This window comes from Stylophora pistillata, chromosome 4 (genome assembly GCF_964205215.1).
Source record: "Stylophora pistillata chromosome 4, jaStyPist1.2, whole genome shotgun sequence".
NCBI classification, from domain to species: domain Eukaryota; kingdom Metazoa; phylum Cnidaria; class Anthozoa; order Scleractinia; family Pocilloporidae; genus Stylophora; species Stylophora pistillata.
Window position 1 is genome coordinate 12929972 of NC_142522.1, and position 16871 is coordinate 12946842.

At 38.7% G+C, this 16871-nt stretch overlaps 2 protein-coding genes across 2 annotated transcripts; one reads left to right on the forward strand and one right to left on the reverse strand.

Moving 5' to 3' along the window:
* Window positions 1–449: 449 nt before the first annotated feature.
* LOC111333900 (DNA topoisomerase 3-beta-1) lies at window positions 450–5283 on the reverse strand. The gene is given in 1 exon segment (XM_022939544.2): window positions 450–5283. A coding segment is annotated over 1 exon segment (2568 nt). The 5' UTR covers window positions 5173–5283; the 3' UTR covers window positions 450–2604.
* Window positions 5284–5366: 83 nt separating this feature from the next.
* Window positions 5367–16681, forward strand: LOC111333931 (uncharacterized). The gene is made up of 12 exons (XM_022939580.2): window positions 5367–5853; window positions 6723–6920; window positions 7806–7920; window positions 8464–8522; window positions 9906–10046; window positions 10649–10767; window positions 11884–11938; window positions 12647–12800; window positions 13795–13871; window positions 14492–14576; window positions 15800–15921; window positions 16210–16681. The coding sequence occupies exons 1-12, from the start codon at window positions 5559–5561 to the stop codon at window positions 16296–16298; spliced, it is 1509 nt and encodes a 502-aa protein (XP_022795315.2). The 5' UTR covers window positions 5367–5558; the 3' UTR covers window positions 16299–16681.
* The last annotated feature ends 190 nt before the right edge of the window (window positions 16682–16871 follow it).

Consider the following 16871-nt stretch of genomic DNA (forward strand, 5'->3'; position numbering starts at 1 on the left):
TTTGCATTTCGAAAGGTCAAAAAGGTTGTCTGACTCGTCCGTTTATTGTAATTTATGCAGTCACGTCATCGAATAGGGAAACGAAAGTGTTACTTTCAAAGGGATGGAAACAATTTGATGTACTCACCGAGATTTAAAGTTTGAAAATATCTTTGCGATCGATCACAAAGATAATATACTGGTGGTTTAAACTGTCTGCAATGCAGGCTAGATCAGGATAAGTAAATTTTTTTTGTCATGTAATTGGAAACTTAAGTGTGGAAAGAAAATCTCCAACTGCCACAAGTGATTAACATGTAACTTTCCCATACAATATTCAGCCAATGGGTAATAAGAATACTTGAACTTATTAGGTAGAAGGTATCTTAATCTTAAACCAAATTCTCCTAATCAATTTAAAGGGTAATAGGTTTCAACTAGTGGGGAAAAATAATACCCAGACATTAGGATTTGAAGGTTCAAATGCATCTGTTTACTTTCACTTCTTTTTTGTTTGAAAACTTATTAGTTGAACAAGTTAAGTAAAATTGCTTAAATCTCAACTGCGTACTGACATTATTCATTTACAAATCAAATCTTCTGGTAAAAATTATTGCTATTAAATGCTAGTTTAAAAAAGAGTTGCTGACTGGAGGAGTTACTGTGAATTACCCATTAACCCTTTCAGTGCCCTGATCTTTTTAGTGGTTCTGCTTACTGTCTTACCATGTCTGTTCAGTCAATTTGGTATTGGATTGACTAGTACTCCCTCAATTGATATTTCTCATTTTCTCATAACTTGTTTGTTTGACATTGTATTGATATGTAAAGGAGAAATTCTCTCTTGGTCGCTCCAGGGAGCTGAAGGGTTAAGAGATAAGAGATTTGGCTTGTAGCTGGCATTACAATGGAAAAAAAAAAAAAAAAAGAAGTAAATCTGTGCTAATACAATTCTTCCTAAAAAGACGATCACAATATACAGTGAACTGCCTTGGTGGAGCTCATATGTCAAGCTAACCAGTATAACAATCACAATATCCTATATCTTGTAAATTATTTCTGGTTAAATAATTAGAGGAACTTTACATTTTTTATTTCCCCTCATATACTGGATAAAATTAATAAAAGTGACTCTTAATCCATGTAACTTGCAATTAAGGTATAAGGGCACTCCATGTTCCATCCATGTTTTTTTGTCATGGTGAGTAGAAGAATTTCAGCAACTAAATTTTCAGTTGAAGTTACTTCTTAGGTAACCTGTGTCTGTTTGTCATATAACAAACTGTTTCATTTTCATAACTTGATCTTTCTGGCACAAAGTTAAAAATAAATAGATATTGGGACAAAGCATATTGAAATTGAATCAAGAAATTCCTTTACAAATAATTTGGTAAGACTAGAGTCTAACTAAAAAACTGTAAGGTTTACTTACATAGTTCTATATCTAGATTTTTTTTTTCTATCAATATATGTGAGAATCTCATTTAGTATGATATAACATTAATCTATTGTAATAGAGTGTGGAAATGTGAAATAAACCATTATTGATATTGCTGTTGTTACTTTTGTAGCTGTTGTTATTCCTGTAAATAGTGTGGGAGTAATATTTACCATCTGGTCTGATCATCTGCATTAACTTTTGAACCCTAACATCAGTGTGCATGTTCTCCATACTCTTTTCTGTTCATTTCCTTTGGTACTGACAAGGAGAATTTGTTTTACAATCAAAGCTTGTCAAGTTGGTGATCATTTCCTTTACTGCCATCATCATTATCAATGATTCAGTCAGTTTTGCTGTGATGTTATTAGGCAATCAGACAACTTGATCAAACTCCTTCTTAATCATGCCTGAGAGTAAAAGAATGAAGACCCAAAAATGTTTAAATGAAGGCTTTAACTTCCAGATGTGATAAATATGAAGCTCCTTCTCAATTTAAATATCATCCAAGAGACAGGAAAAGAGAATGAACAAACCTAACAGTTAGTGGGGTTTTACCTTGATGCAACACCAAATTCTCTTCTTTAATTTACAAGGAAATATACAGCAGCTAAAAGAGCAAACTATTAATCATATCTTAGAGTTTACGGGTTAATATTAATTTCCATAAGGTCGTAGTAGTAGCAAGTAGGATAAATATTGTAAGAAATATACAACTTTTTTTAGAGACATTGCTTTAGTATTCTGGATTCTGCCAACAACTCAATAGATTTAAAACTCAAAGAAGCTTTTTATATAAATAAGATTAAACCTGAACTTAACAAAAAATTACAGCATTATAACACTTTTTTAGCATTTTAGTTCACACCTTTAATTTCATGTTTGTTGTCACGCTGTAATTAGTACCCGCTTTTGTATTACATCATACTGTAAATATTTTATTCATCTACTTGTCTGTTATGTAATTACTCACGTTTAGTTACTCATTGATTGAAAATGGCATAAGCATGCCGAAACATGTCTCTAAAAAAAGTTGTATATTTCTTTTAATATTAATTAATCAGAATGAAAATTAAAAGTTTTACCAATTAAACAAATGCTTACAAGACTATAACTTAAATTTCTGTCCTGAAATTAAATACGGTTGGACATTCACCAACAAAATACTTATTACACTTATTGAGATGTCACACGAAGTAGGAAGCAAGCTGTGACATTTTATCCTTGGGTCGACCTCTGCCCTTCCCTCTCCTCCCACCCCTGCCACGCCTTCCTCCTCAGCCTCGCCCTCCTCTGTACATGGGATGCTTTGATGCTGCATGGGACATTTTGACCAAAGGTGAAAGCAGTGGATCACAGAAGAGACATCCTACATGTTGGGTCGTATTCTCTGGTAATGGTGACTTGGTACGGTTGAAATTAATGTTCAGAAGAGTTGTTCCACATTCACATTCTTGATCGGTGGCACTCACTCGGAATGCATCTTCAAATACATGTACCACAAGATTACATCTGTTACAAGCAAGTTTCCACTTGGGAGCCGAGGTTGGATCAAGCACAAGGCTTCCATCATCGCACTCAGTGCAATCAGCTATGCCAAGACTCACCTCAGAGTGGGCACATGTGGGATGTGTACACTGATTACAGCCCATACCCTTCCGCATTTCCGAAAAGGGAGGATGGTTGTAGCAGTAGGGGCAAACTAGGGTACTCTTACCCCTTCCTCCAGTAGACCACAACACCAACTCAAAGTCATCCAAGGGGCACTTCAGTTCCTTATAGAGTTTGATACTTCCATTCTGTGGAAGACTGTATGTCTCATCACAGTTGGCACAATGCAGGCGCGTTGGTTTAGCACTGATGTACTTCATATACCTATTACATTTGCCACACCTTGATAAAGCCTTACCAGTGTCTTTGAGAGGAGTAAAGGACACTTCAAAAAGCTCATCCATGCTTGTGATGGTTTGCACAAAGTAAACAAATTTGCTTGTAAAGATTCCAATGGCATGTTGCAAAACAGAATCAAATTCTGCCTTCCCAACAGCAATTAGGTTTAGTTGCTGCTCCACAGCTGATCGCATGGTTGGTTGAACAAGCTGAGGGTCAATTTTTTGGTAGCCATGTACCAACACGATTCCAAGAGGAGTTGGTTGAAGCTTTCGGCCACTGAGTACCTGGACATAGTTTCGTTCACAGATGTTATTTATGTGAACAGAAATACTAGCATCTGTTCCAATGCCATGCTTCTCCATCAGTGAAATGAGCTCACTCTCTGTCAGGTAATCAGGGGGTGAAGTTTGTCTTTCTTCAAGTTTCACTTCAGCAATTTCATACGACTCATTCTGCTGACAATGAGGCATCCTTTCATCACTGGAAATCGCCTGCCAGTCCATCACAGACGTGAAGCCTGGGTTGGTCACAGCCTTACCAGTGAATGAAAAGGCCTCCTGCTCAATTGAAAACTTTACTGTTGTTTGTAAATATTTACAGTCATAGCTGACACTGGCTATAAAAGATCTTGTGATCAACTCGTACAATCTCCATGCATCACCCCCCAGCTCAGCTTCACTCGCAGGCTTCATTGGTGTTATGGGTGGATGGTCACCAGCATCATGCCCCTTTCTTGGCTTGTTAATACCCTGCTCTAGAAGTTCTCGTACAGATGAACCCCAGCTGGAGTTTGTCTGCTGCTGTCGCAGAGTTCCCCTCAGATCAAAATTTTCTGGATAGTGAGTTGTTTCTGTACGAGGATAGCTGATGTAGCCCTGTGTGTAAAGTCTCTCTGCTATCTGCATGCAGTGCTGGGGACCCATGTTAAGCCCTGAAGAAGCCATACGTAACATTTCAATAGTGTTTAATGCAATGGGTCTTTGTTTGGATTTTTCCTTTTTGGAAACACCAACCACAGTTGCTGACCTTGATGACTTGACAGCTTTTTGAAACATGACGGCCACCTCTTTGTCAAACAGTCTAACTCTATCCCAGTCAAGCTGCAGAGTCTGTCCACTTGGGTGGAGTACATGGGTTTTAAGTACCCAGTAAGGTTCAGGTTTGAATGACTGTATCTGGTCATGACGCTCCACACAAAATCCCAGAGTAGGTGTCTGACAGGGGCCATAAGAAATCAGTCCACTGTCCAAGTCACCATATTTCCCCTGGAAATACTTTGTCTGAAATCGTGTAAATGCACAACCAATCCTTAGGTCCAGCTCCTGCCTGGCATCAACTGACCTAGCCTCATTCTTGTTAGGCTCGCTCAAACGATGCATGGCACTGCAAATGTCAGTCTCTGTTATGGCAGAAAACTTCGCACGGAATACATTCTTATTGCCTGATCTCCTACTCATAACAGGCCTTACGCAATCCAGCACCTCAAAACAGATGTTCTCCCCCTCCTTGTCACAATCCAACCACAGGACAATGTAATCGACGCCTTTTCCCTCTTGCTGCAAGAATCTGGGCATTTGCAGTTTTTCGTTGGCCTCTTTCTTCAGTGTTGTAGCCGTAAACAGCTCCTGAGGATTGACAGTATCCCAATTATTGAACTTGTGATGGAAATCCAAGGTCATTACGTGCCCACACACAGAGGTCATTTTAAATTTAACCGGCTCTTTGTTGAACTGTCCTTCGTACTCGTGTACTGAACAAGCTCCATTGAGTCCCTTTCGCGTTTTCATCTGTCCCTTGGAGAGAAATTTGGCGATTGACTGAGCCAGGGAAGGCTTCTCTGCTACCATAAGTACAGTCTTCATAGTTGCTCGGAGATGTTTGTGGGCTGCAAAGGAAGCCTCTAAATATTCAACACAAATGAAATTTTTAACATTCCTCCACGTGGCAATTAGTGCTCCTCGAAGCGGTTTTAGGAGTAAACACATGCGCTGAACCTTCACTTACAACTTGTCAGAGGATTTTTTTGCCCGTTTGAGTATGCTCTTGGATGACTCCAACCCAGGTCTCCATGAAATTTCATTCAGCTGTTTGACAAAATGATGAGCTTGACGCGCGTTCTAGACATTTGAAACTTATGAGTCATTTATGGTGATGTATTTTCCCATAAACGAACGGTGAAGTTCGTTTTTAAAAGTCTGTGCTGTCAAAGACAATTTAAGCTCAAAACACACAAACAGTGCTTTACAACATGGATGAAGTTGTAATGGATGCAGCAAATAAAGACACCAATTCGCGACAAAGACGTCGCAAAAAGCGAATGTCAAGAGAGATTGACGATTACACAAATGAAAGCTTAGAATCACCGAGCTCCTTACCGGAGAGAATTCCTCTTCAAGAGGTCGTAGACGGAGACAAAGGTGGAGTGCCTCACAGCGCGTCAAATAATTCTGGTGATCAAGAGGGAAGCTCCGGGATTCCCCAACCAACTTCGGAAAGAAAAAACAGAGCGAGAAGACAGAGAAGAAGATCCAGAATGGAAAATGGTAACAAATTGAAGTCTTGATTTTGGAATTTCTCTCAGTGATGGGAAGGTTGAAAGAAGCTAAGCAAGCTCCAAGCTTGCCATACGTCATGTAGCAGCAAGATCAGAGGTTATAGACTAGTTTCAGATAGTAAACCCACGAAGACTTTCCTGACCCCCGTATTATTTGCCTCTGTCAATCAGTTGATTGCAGCACTCAGCTCTTTTGTGGGAGAAATAAGTTCAAGACCAGTTGAAGCCTCAGCTGAGTTTACCTTTCACCCATAGGTCAAACCTGATTGATTTGTTTGTTTGTTTGTTTTAATTGCATCCTAAGTTTTATATCCGATAGAAAGTTTGGGGCATGAAACCATTTGCCCGTCCTTCAGACAATTTTGATACTGTATTTCCTTGAAATTATGAGAACTATTCTCCTGTACTGATTCTGCTGTAGTTGGAGCCTAAAAAGATTTAATGGAAACGAGTTTTTTTTATATCCCTTCTATTTAGGAAAGTGAGGTGGGAGAAAATGAAATGTTTGTCTTACATTATTGAGGACATAGAAATGCAATAAAAGAAAATTAATTGGCAAAAATCCAAAAAAATAGTACTGAGTTTGGCTCAACACTTTTCAAAGAAAGATCTGAAGTTTTTGCGGATTGATTAAAATGAAGCTGTTTTGAAATTTCCAGTGGAAATTAGCCACTTTTCTTGATAAAAGTAATCAGTACAATGGTAAGAGATTGGTTTCAACATCAAAACGAATTTACAAGAAAATTCAAAAGCGCCTGAGCAATTCTACCAATTCAGTTTCTTGTCTCGAGTATTATGCAACAATAGTGTCACTTTGTCTTGGATGAATAATTCTTCAATTAATTTACTTTTATTTAGGAGAAGTGTATGATGGAATGGAGTCTAACACACTAGATATACCAGAAAAGAAAAGATATAAACGCCCTGCATCAGGTGTAACTCGTCATGCCAGGTCAGCCAGTGCTGAGGTCATCAACAGAGAAGAGGAGGATATGATGGGAGATACTGAAAACTTAAGTCCTGCAAGGAGAAGGCCAAGAAGGAAAAGAACACATGGTAAATTTATTTTTTGTTGTTGTTGTTTTTTTAAGTTTTTAAGCAAAATTTATGGTACTCTGACTTCTACTCTGAAACTAATACGTTTGGCTAGCCATACCAAGCTCATGGAGAATCGCTGCAACTTCACGGCAAGGAACTTTTTCTATTTAACTTGTCTGAAAAAAATCTGATAATGACCACTACAGGGTAAGAAGCTTGACTTGCCTGGAAATTAATAGCTGCACTTTGTATAACAAAATGAAACAAACGTAAGGTTCACACTAACACAAAATAATACTTATTTTTTATTTTTGTGGGCAGTTTTTTATTTTGCGGGCAGCAAAGTTATCAGTTATGGAAATATGATTGATTTTATGTCCAAAATCAGGTAAAAAAAAAAGATGTATTCCCTTTTTTGTACTATAACTAAACAGACAAGCAAGGTCATATTCTTTCCTATCTGAATGGGAAAGTTACCTTTCCCAGATGTTTGGACAGCCCAAATTTCCTGCCTTGACTTCACATTAAGAAAGGAACATCTTTCAAGAGAATGGGTACTTAAAAACGTAGTCTATTGTGTGGTCAAAACCTGGAAAAGTGTGAAAAATAAAGTCTAAAACATCTTAAAATTGGGAAGAAGTCTGGAGTTATTTTCAGAGCATAAACAAGGTATCCAAATTTTTTGATAAATTACAAGTACCTCGGCTAGGCCAAATTATTATTTTTTTTACCATGATCATGTAATTTCAATTTTGATGCAAAGCTTTAACAACCTCAGTTTGGTTATTTGACTCCAAACCTTGAGTATGGAAAATCCAAAAACTGGTTTTAAAACAATGTTTTCATTTTGTATACAAAAAGTGTACTTAAAGTTTGTGTAATAACTTGTGGGTTTTTTTTCAGGTTCCCGAGATGTCATCAATGGCGAAGAATATGCTCATGACTATGATGGATATGATGGCCCTGGAGACTCGAAGAGGACAAGATCAAAGAAAAATAAAACAAAGAAATCTCAAAGGTACATACTGATCTTTCCTTTTATTTGGCTGGCCCTCTACTGGTGTGAAAATGTTACTTATCAATGACATTTTTCAAAATTGTGGCCTAGGTATTGTATTGAGGGTGGTGGTGAAATTTCCAGCAAAGTGAGTGGGAATAGAAAGCACCCTTTGTGCCATGAGTAGGAATGGCTATGTATTGGACTTCCCAAAACAAGAAACTTTAAAAAAAGAACTTGATGTGCTCATTTCTGCAGAGGAACAAGATTCTTTGAATGAGTCAACAAATTATTTTGTTCTGTATTTTCTGTAGGTTTACTGACTCAATGCAAAACTGATGTTTGTTAATAGGGAAGAAGTTCAAAATAGGGAAAAAGTTGTAAAATTTTGAGCTAATGTGTATAATGAGATGTCAAATGGCTCATTCCTGCATATAAGCTTCACCCCTAACTTTGATCCCATTTTTGTGAAAAGAAAAGCTGCAGTCCATTTGCGGATAAATACAGTATATTTTTTCTGAAATGGAGATTCATTACAGCATTTGTCGTTTCATTGATTCTCAGACAGCAGACTGGAACATCAGCAGAAGAAGACAACTATAATGCTGATAATGATGAAGAAGGTATATGTAGCCATTAACAGCATGATTGATTTAGTATATAGCCACTACTAAGTAAACAGTAACTATAGGATTGATTTTTTTTTTGTAAATATGTGAGTAGTCCAGTAGTTGTAGTTGAAGTGACCAGAAAATTTTGAAAACAATGTTGTGTGTGCTCCAAGTTTGCTTAAAATAAGTGCGAGATGCTTTGTTCTTTGCTTGTATTCACACAACTATTTCGTACAATAAAATAATGAACGCGGTATTTTTTGCTCAGTTTACTTAGGTTTCTAGATCATATATACTTGTGCGTACTTGAAAAAATGACCACGCTATGCACCTGAATTCCCTACCCCCTCAAACGAATACAAAACATTTATCATGCAATAAGCAACCACAAGTGGGGTGTGTCAACATGAGCTGTGTGCAACACTCTTTATTATACGTTCATCATCTTTATTATACGTTCATCATCAAAATGGCCTTTGTGAGGTGTGAGAGGTCCAGTGGTCAGTGCGCTGGACTCTGGGTCAGTTGGCCCGGGTTCAAGTCCTGGCTGGGGCATGACGTTGTGTCCTTAAGCAAGACGCTTCACTCACATTGCTCTGTCTTCTCGGATAAGACGTAAAGCTGTAGGTCCCGTCTCCTGCAGGGTTAGGGGTAGGAGACGTAAATTTCCCATGCATGAGATTACTGTGTAGTGGATGTCCTCCCCGGGGTGGATGGGTGGGAAGGTGAGATTGCTACATGGACTGAAGCGACTGCCAGAGGCACCGATAAAAATGCTGACGTCCAATCTCAACCTTACTATATTGTTAAGTGCGACTGAATATATCCACATAGAAGTCTGCGCTATATAAATGTAACTATGTAATTTATGTAATAACGTTTCCTTAGATGTTAACATTTTAAAGCCAAATTGGTGTGAGGTCCAAACTTAAGATCAGTTCACCCTTTCATGCTGCTATACCTACAACAATATATAATTCTTTGAAGGAGCAAACATTACAAAGAATCAGAAAGTGTGCAGTTGCAAGCTGTTTTCCAAAAATTGAAATTTTTTCAAAGTAGGTTGTATGATTTAACACAATAAGAAGTGAAAAGATCTGTTTCTGATCACTTCAAAAAACCCCAGCTCTCAGAAATTCTATCTACAGGTAGCCAGAACCAGTTACTGACAATTTGGCTGTTTCCTACCTTTGAAAATTTCAGCCTAGATTTGAAGACACATGACATGATGTTTTAAAAGGATATAGTGGTCTAAAATTGTTTTGGAGTTGGAATCATTTACGTTTATAAACACCTATCCTGGTAAAATGTTGTCGTACAGGCTTTGAAAAAGTTGTTGTCTGTTTATTTGTATCCAATTTTTGTTTATTTTTGTGTTCTCATTGTTCATTTCAGCTTCAACAGTTGACTATTATAAGGTGGACAAAGAAGACATTGTGGTTAGCAACACCACAGAAACATCACCCCCTGTCCTCCCCCCTGTGGCCCAGACCTTGCCAAGTCAGCCACTAGATGTTGTCTTTATTGAAAGGAGAGGTAAGTTGATACACTGAAAGAAAAATTAACAAAAAAATTAAAAATTTAGGAAATAATGCTAGGATGATCAAGATACATTCTTGTTTTCAAAATACAGTCGTTTATCCTTTATTTTTATCATTATTTGGTTTATTAAAAGATCTCTTGCAGGATATGACTGAATTAGAGGTCTGGCCAGCGCCTTTGGAAGCCATGTTTAATTTCTCACAACCTGAAGACTCAAAATGAATGTGTATTTGACCTAACCATTTTTGCACCCTTGCACTATCTCTTTTCAAAATACACCATTTGTAACCATCTAAGATCTCTTTAATCAACTTACAGCTTAGAAATTCCATGAAATTTGTCTAAAGCAAATCTCAAACAAAGCAGATGCACTGTTTGAAGCAAACACCAGCTAAAATTCTGATTTTGGTTCCCTTTTAATTAATTACTGCAGAAGAAGTGTGTATTCTGTGGACACCTCCAATAAGGGGAGGTGGACTCTTCAAATAGACCTTTATTGGGACTCATAAACCACTTCAATGGATTTGAATGCTGTTGACAGATTGTTTTGTACTTTAAGAAATAGACAACATAAGTCTGTTAATGTTTCATTCCAGATGGCCAGGGATTTACACGGGAGAGAAAAACTAGACTTATGCAATTAGAAGAAGAGAGAAATAAAGAACCAGAAAAGGTTCCCTCCTCCATGCAGATGACAACGGTTGAGTTTGCTGTGGTATGCTTAGTTGCTTATTAAGTTCATAGAAGTCTACAACCTTCCCATAATATTGGTCAAGATAGAAACCCTTAGAAACCCTAATCCAGCCAAATTTTTCTTCTTTACAGTTCCAGGTGCATTGAAGCACGAGTTTAACATTTTGCAGGTGGTAATTGTCATATGCAGAGTAATTTTGTCCAATAAAATTACCAGTGTATGGCAAAAAAAAAAAAAGACACCTTAATTAAATAAAAACTACTAGGAAGCTCATCAATTAACCCTTTGACCTCCAGAAATGATCGACATTTAAGTTCTCCCTATAATATCCATACATGATCCAGCAAACAAGTAATGAGAAGACTCAAATGTATCAGGTAGAAGTTTTTATCTTAAACTAACAACAAAGTGTCATGACTAACTTACAAGGAGGATTGACAATCAGATCTTGGGAGTTAAAGGGTTAAATAGCCAAGGGTTAGAGGGGACTTTCTGTTTGAGTTTGTTAACAAACCAGTCTTTATTTTGGTGAAAGCCAATGTAATGTATCTTACCATCAAGAATACCTGTTATTACAAATTTAAGACTCAAGCTTTGAATGTAACCCTGAAATAGTTAGGAATTATTTACATCACTAGATGAGTGAGGGTTTAAGATTTAAATATTAGTTATCTTTGGACGGAGAGGAGTCCTGTTGCATTATGATCTTCAGGGTTGTCATACGAAGCCGGTAGATGGCGTAAACCCACTGGCTGTCAGACCACTTTGTGCAGGCTACTTTGTGAATTGCGATCAAAGACAGAATATAACTATTTGTGATCTGATTCGAATATTAAAGTCTGGCTTTCAAAAATGTATTCAATTATGTTCTAGATTATTAGAAACTGTGTCTCAGAGAGTTTCAAATTTCATTTCTGGGGAAGCATCCTAGGGGACCCATCTAGAAGGGCACGTTTCAAAGCAATACTCCATGCTTGGTACACAAGCATAATTAAATTCAGCTTCCTTGGCAATTTAGATCATACATTTATTGTATTTTCTAATGACAACCCTGAATGTTTGAGAAAATTTTTCAGAAGTTTTGGTTGTTGAGATGACTAATTCAGTGATATCTTTCTTTTCCTTTATCTTTTTCAGTCAGTGCATCGAGCCTTTAGATCTTTTTCTGTTTTCTGCCATGGACTTCTTGCAGGTTGCACAAACTGAAATGACTTTTAATTAATATACTAACACAAGTTATATGAGAAGGTCACAAGAAGAAAGGAAATGACCACCAAACAAAGAAATCAGGGCTCGACACTAACGGTAGCCAACTAGCCACAGCCTAGTAGAAATTCAGTTTTGGCTGGTGGTTTTCGATTTCCACCAGCCAGTTTGGCTAATAAACAAACTGAAATTGTCGTAACATCGAAGATGTCACCAGCCACTTGGCTAGTAAGTTGAAAAGTTAGTGTCGAGCCCCGGAGATGTAGGGTTAACCAAACTCTCCTCGTCAGCACCTTAGGAAATGTATAGAGAATAGTGTAAAGGGTTGGTTAGACTAGTGGTGGTCACTTGGTTCCTTGCATTTAACCAACCCTTCAGGTAGTTTGTCTGTTTTAACCTTGAATTCTAACCAGCTCCGTGCGCTATTACCCTGTGCTTTGACTGACTGAAGTGATTACCTTATTCCTAATTAATATTATTCTTATTTTTAACAGCCACTGTTAATATTAATGTACATGTAATTAGTTTTATATATTTGAATTTACTGTAGTATTCTAAGTTGTTAAGCGCTGTTGATCATTGAATGAAAATAGCGCTCTAGAAGTTATTAAATGACCTCGGTTTTGACATTACATCTTTCCGTCAAAAAGTGCTCCAAATGGTTTAACCAGTTTTGTGTTTCTCTCTGTTTTAGGCCTGGCTCTTTGCCAGGTCATCTTTGTTTACTCGCTTAGTAATAACAGCCAAGGTGACGTGGTCTTCCTGGAAAACTACTACAAGCTGGCACAACCTTTACAGTCACTGTACTACATGCTGTTTGCAATCTGTACAGTGTCTGTCTTCGACAGGTTTGCATGATTTCTAATTTTTATATCCATCTGGCGTGCGTTATGGTCAACAAATAGATTCCAAATACAATGAAATATATGAAGTTCATATATTTTGAACTGCGGTATTAGATACATATGGTGAACGATCCTCGCAGTAGATAGCGCTATTTAAGAGGTCAGTGGTTCGAGTCCCGTACAGGCCTGATTTTTTTCAGGTCTGATTTTCGCTATTGCTTAAATAGCGCTATCTACTGCGAGGATCGTTCACCATATGTATCTAATACCGCAGTTCAAAATATATGAACTTCATATATTTCATTGTATCTGATTTATCACCTTCACGGGTTTATTACGAAACAACTGAACGGCCTGCTCCCAGTTGGCTTGTTAGCTCAATTGGTAGAGCGCTGCACTAGTATCGCAGAGGTCAGTGGTTCGAGTCCCGTACAGGCCTGATTTTTTTCAGGTCTGATTTTCGCTATTGCTTAAATAGCGCTATCTACTGCGAGGATCGTTCACCATATGTAAATAGATTCCAAGTTGCCGTGTGTCTGTTGTTCTCACGTGGTCACATTTTAATGTCTTCTGTGATATATTGCGGAACAGACGCAATATGCGTTATTTCTATGCGAAAGAACAAATCAAAATGCGTGTTGAATTCAGTTTATCATATGATAGCGTTTAGATAATGAGTTCAATGTACGTGGGCTAAATTCTCCATTCTTCTTCAAGATGCGTATACTTTGATGAAAGTCATTTAGTCTGTTGGACATCAGATTCCTCTCTTCTAAACCCCCCCCCCCCCCCCCTTTTAGGGCAGGGGGAAAAGGAAGGAATCTGTCTGTCACTTAGGGAGATACAATTGCCTAGAGGTGGCATTTGATTGCCCTCCTCTTCCCTCGAGAACCCTGGTCTTCGGACGCGGGGGGGGGGGGGGGTAGGGGGGGTTGCGGTATGAATGTGAAGGTGCAACTTGTTCATGTATAACTTTTTACCTTTGTTTTGCTTACAGATACGATATGGCAAATCCACGGTCTGGATTTTTCCGAGACTTGCTGTCGAGACCATCTCGATTTCTTTCAATAAGTGGTGCGTAGAAAGTAAAAGTTTTTCAAAATTAACCGCCACTAGCTAAGCAGGCACTTCTGGTCAGCTCACAATACATGCAGGTTCAAGGGAGATGTGATATCTTCATTATGGCTGGATCCTCTGTTTTTTTTCCTTCTCGGGCAGCCGGTTCGTTACTGTTAGGGCTCCACCCCACCGGCCACTGCTTTTCTTCCTCTACCCCGACCAGTGTTGACGGGTGCCTGCAGAAAGGGTTGTTGTCTAGGTGAAGGGTGTTTTCCAGTCATAGGAGCGGTACTTTATCTGACAGTAGGCTGGACATAGTGGAAACCTCTTGATACCTCAGGCACATTAACCCCTAAGAGTGATTAACATCTTATTTCTCCTTGCAAGATAACCCTTGAATCAAACTGAAGGTCACATGAATAAATGGAGTGATCAGAAACCGAACAACCTCTTGATTGTTAGACAAACTCTCCTTGTTCGTACCGTAGGAAATTTTGAGAGAACGAATCAGCTGGTTAATCTTCCTAAGATCAATTTCTTTTTATCGTTTTAAGCATTTCTGCGCTAAGGGAAACATTCTTAATCTCGTCTAATCGTAAATCTCGAAATTTTGAACAATTTTGCTCTTTTTTCAGCATATCTCTTTGCTATGGTCTTCTCAATAAGTGTGGCCAACATAGACGACAGAATCAGTTTGTACAAAGTACACAGTCACTTATGGTGAGTCTATGTCCGTTCGAGAAACCATAATATTAAGGGTTTTGCGCACGTTATCAGAATAACAATTTTACTCATAGCGGAGTTCTGTTTATCCCCTTGTTGGAGAACGAAAGCTCGGAAAATCCAAGGCTCCAGATTGCAGAGTTTTTTCCCCTCTTCTTTACAAAATCAAAACAAGATATTGTACAGTTCAGGCTTGGTTGTGCCGTAGAAGTTCTAACTTTAAGTCTATTTAAACCGTGATTGGTGTGGTAAAGGGGAGAAAAGTCAAGTTAGGGAAATTATTGCTTTAGGCCGGCGTTTTCTTTCCGTCTGTGTTGGTTCGAGGAGTAGGATTAAGAAAATAATGTACGTAAGTATCTGTGGTTGGAGGCATCTGAACCGCCTCCTGGTTAGCTCAATTGGTAGAGCGCCGGACTGATGTGCGGGAGGTCGAGGGTTCAAGCCCCGGCCGGACCAACACTTAGGGTCTTAAAATAACTGAGGAGAATTTGCTACCTTTCTGTAATACCAAGAAATGGATAGATATTCTAGTCTTCTCGGAAAAGGACGAACAAACCGTAGGCCCCGTCTCCAGCAGGGTTAGGGGTGGGAGACTTTAATTTCCCACGCACGAGATTACTGTGTGGTGAATGTCCTCCCCTGGGGTGGGATGGGTGGGTTTACTGCGCCCGCAGTAATTGGCCCAAGCTGTTGCGGTGTTCCCTGCCTGTCGGCGAAACTAATAAATTAAATTTTGTAATCCGAGATTCTGTTGGTTTTATCTTACTTTGTTCTTTGATCGGTCGAAAGATCGTGCGCCAAGTACTCAACCAATCAGATTAAGACTAAAACTAAACTCTACTTCTGTACCTGCGATTTCTCGCGCCTTTGTCCATGAACATGTATGCATGTTGACTTCTCATTGGTTCCTTTTGATATATGATTAGTGACAAACATAATCCCATCGGTTTGTGATTGGTCCAAAAAACACGTGGCATCCTCTCAACCAATCAGACAAATTTAAAACTAATCACTACTTGGTCACCGCTTGCGTTTTCCCGCGCTTTAGGCTCTCAAAGGTATTTTCCTTTCTTCTGATTGGCTGTTGTAATAACTTTGGTTTTGGTTTATGACACTCGATCGAAAAGCGCTCTCTTCGATGCTTGGGTGAACGAAACTCGCCAATATTTGGCGTGTTTGCGTCCATTCGTCTGTTTACCTTGTTTGTTTGTTCATCGTAGGGGAGACGCGGAGACTTCGTCGTTGTTAGATACTTGGAGGATTATCAACCTTATGCGCGTGTTAGGGGCCGTGTTGGGCTGGGTACTAGTATCAGCTCAGCCGTCAGACGAATGTACGGCGGGTGAGTGGAGTTTCTAATCTTCTGAAATATCTTGGCTTTTAAAACGGGATGAGTTACGAATACAGAATTTAAGACATCAACTACCTGGTTATAGAATTCGTTTTTTTTAATGCAGACTGAAGTGATTTTACTAATTTTAGCCACTTACATTGCTAATTTAAAGTTTAACTCATGGTAAAATGAAATGAAACAGATTTTCCTAAATATACCGTTGTGGTAACACGAAACGGAGTGACGTTTCATCCGAGTTCAACCTGTTCGTTTGACTTTGAGGTTTTCTCCCAACAGAGAACTTGTACGAAGGAGAACTGCTGCCCGGAGAACAAATGCGCGTGCAACAACGACAAGCCAATAGTGAACCTCAGCTTGTGGTGTGATCATGTGAACACACGGTTGGAGACTTGGTCAAGCTTTAACCCAAACCTGAATCGTTTCAAGCTCAAGAGGTGTTTAAAAGACGCGTGGCAAGGCTGCAAGTTTTAACCATTGAATGTTACGAATGAGTGCAGCACAAGAGATCGCTTGTAGTTTCTCCTGTGCTTTGGACGACGACTATCTCTTGAATTGTCATACAATTTAAGCCACACGATCTCCATTTGAAAAGTCCACAAGATATTGCTAAATGCTGTAAATAACCTGTAATTATTGCACCAAGGGTGACCATAATGTATTGTTCCTTAAATAGAGACTTTGTTTAGTGTTGCTTTCAGAAATACCAGGAGTTTGAATTTGAGTAATAAAATGGTACTTTGTAAGGAAACTCTACGAGGTAAGCATGTTACTTTCAAAAAGAGTGTAGCGAAAAAGGAGCTGTTTTATGAGCTGGCGATTTTCACGAGTCGCGTCATCAGATTCAACCGTTAACGTCCTGAAAATGAAGGAAATGATCGGCAACTATCGAAGAACTTGATTTTTAAGCAAATTCTCCTCGTCAGCATCGGAAGAACAGT

Coding starts and splice junctions, on each gene's coding strand:
- LOC111333931 (XM_022939580.2), top strand. CDS start 5,559: ATGGATGAAGTTGTAATGGATGCAGCAAATAAAGACACCAATTCGCGA. Junction 10,047..10,648: donor TGTCTTTATTGAAAGGAGAG/GTAAGTTGATAC, acceptor GTTTCATTCCAG/ATGGCCAGGGATTTACACGG. Junction 14,577..15,799: donor AAAGTACACAGTCACTTATG/GTGAGTCTATGT, acceptor TGTTCATCGTAG/GGGAGACGCGGAGACTTCGT.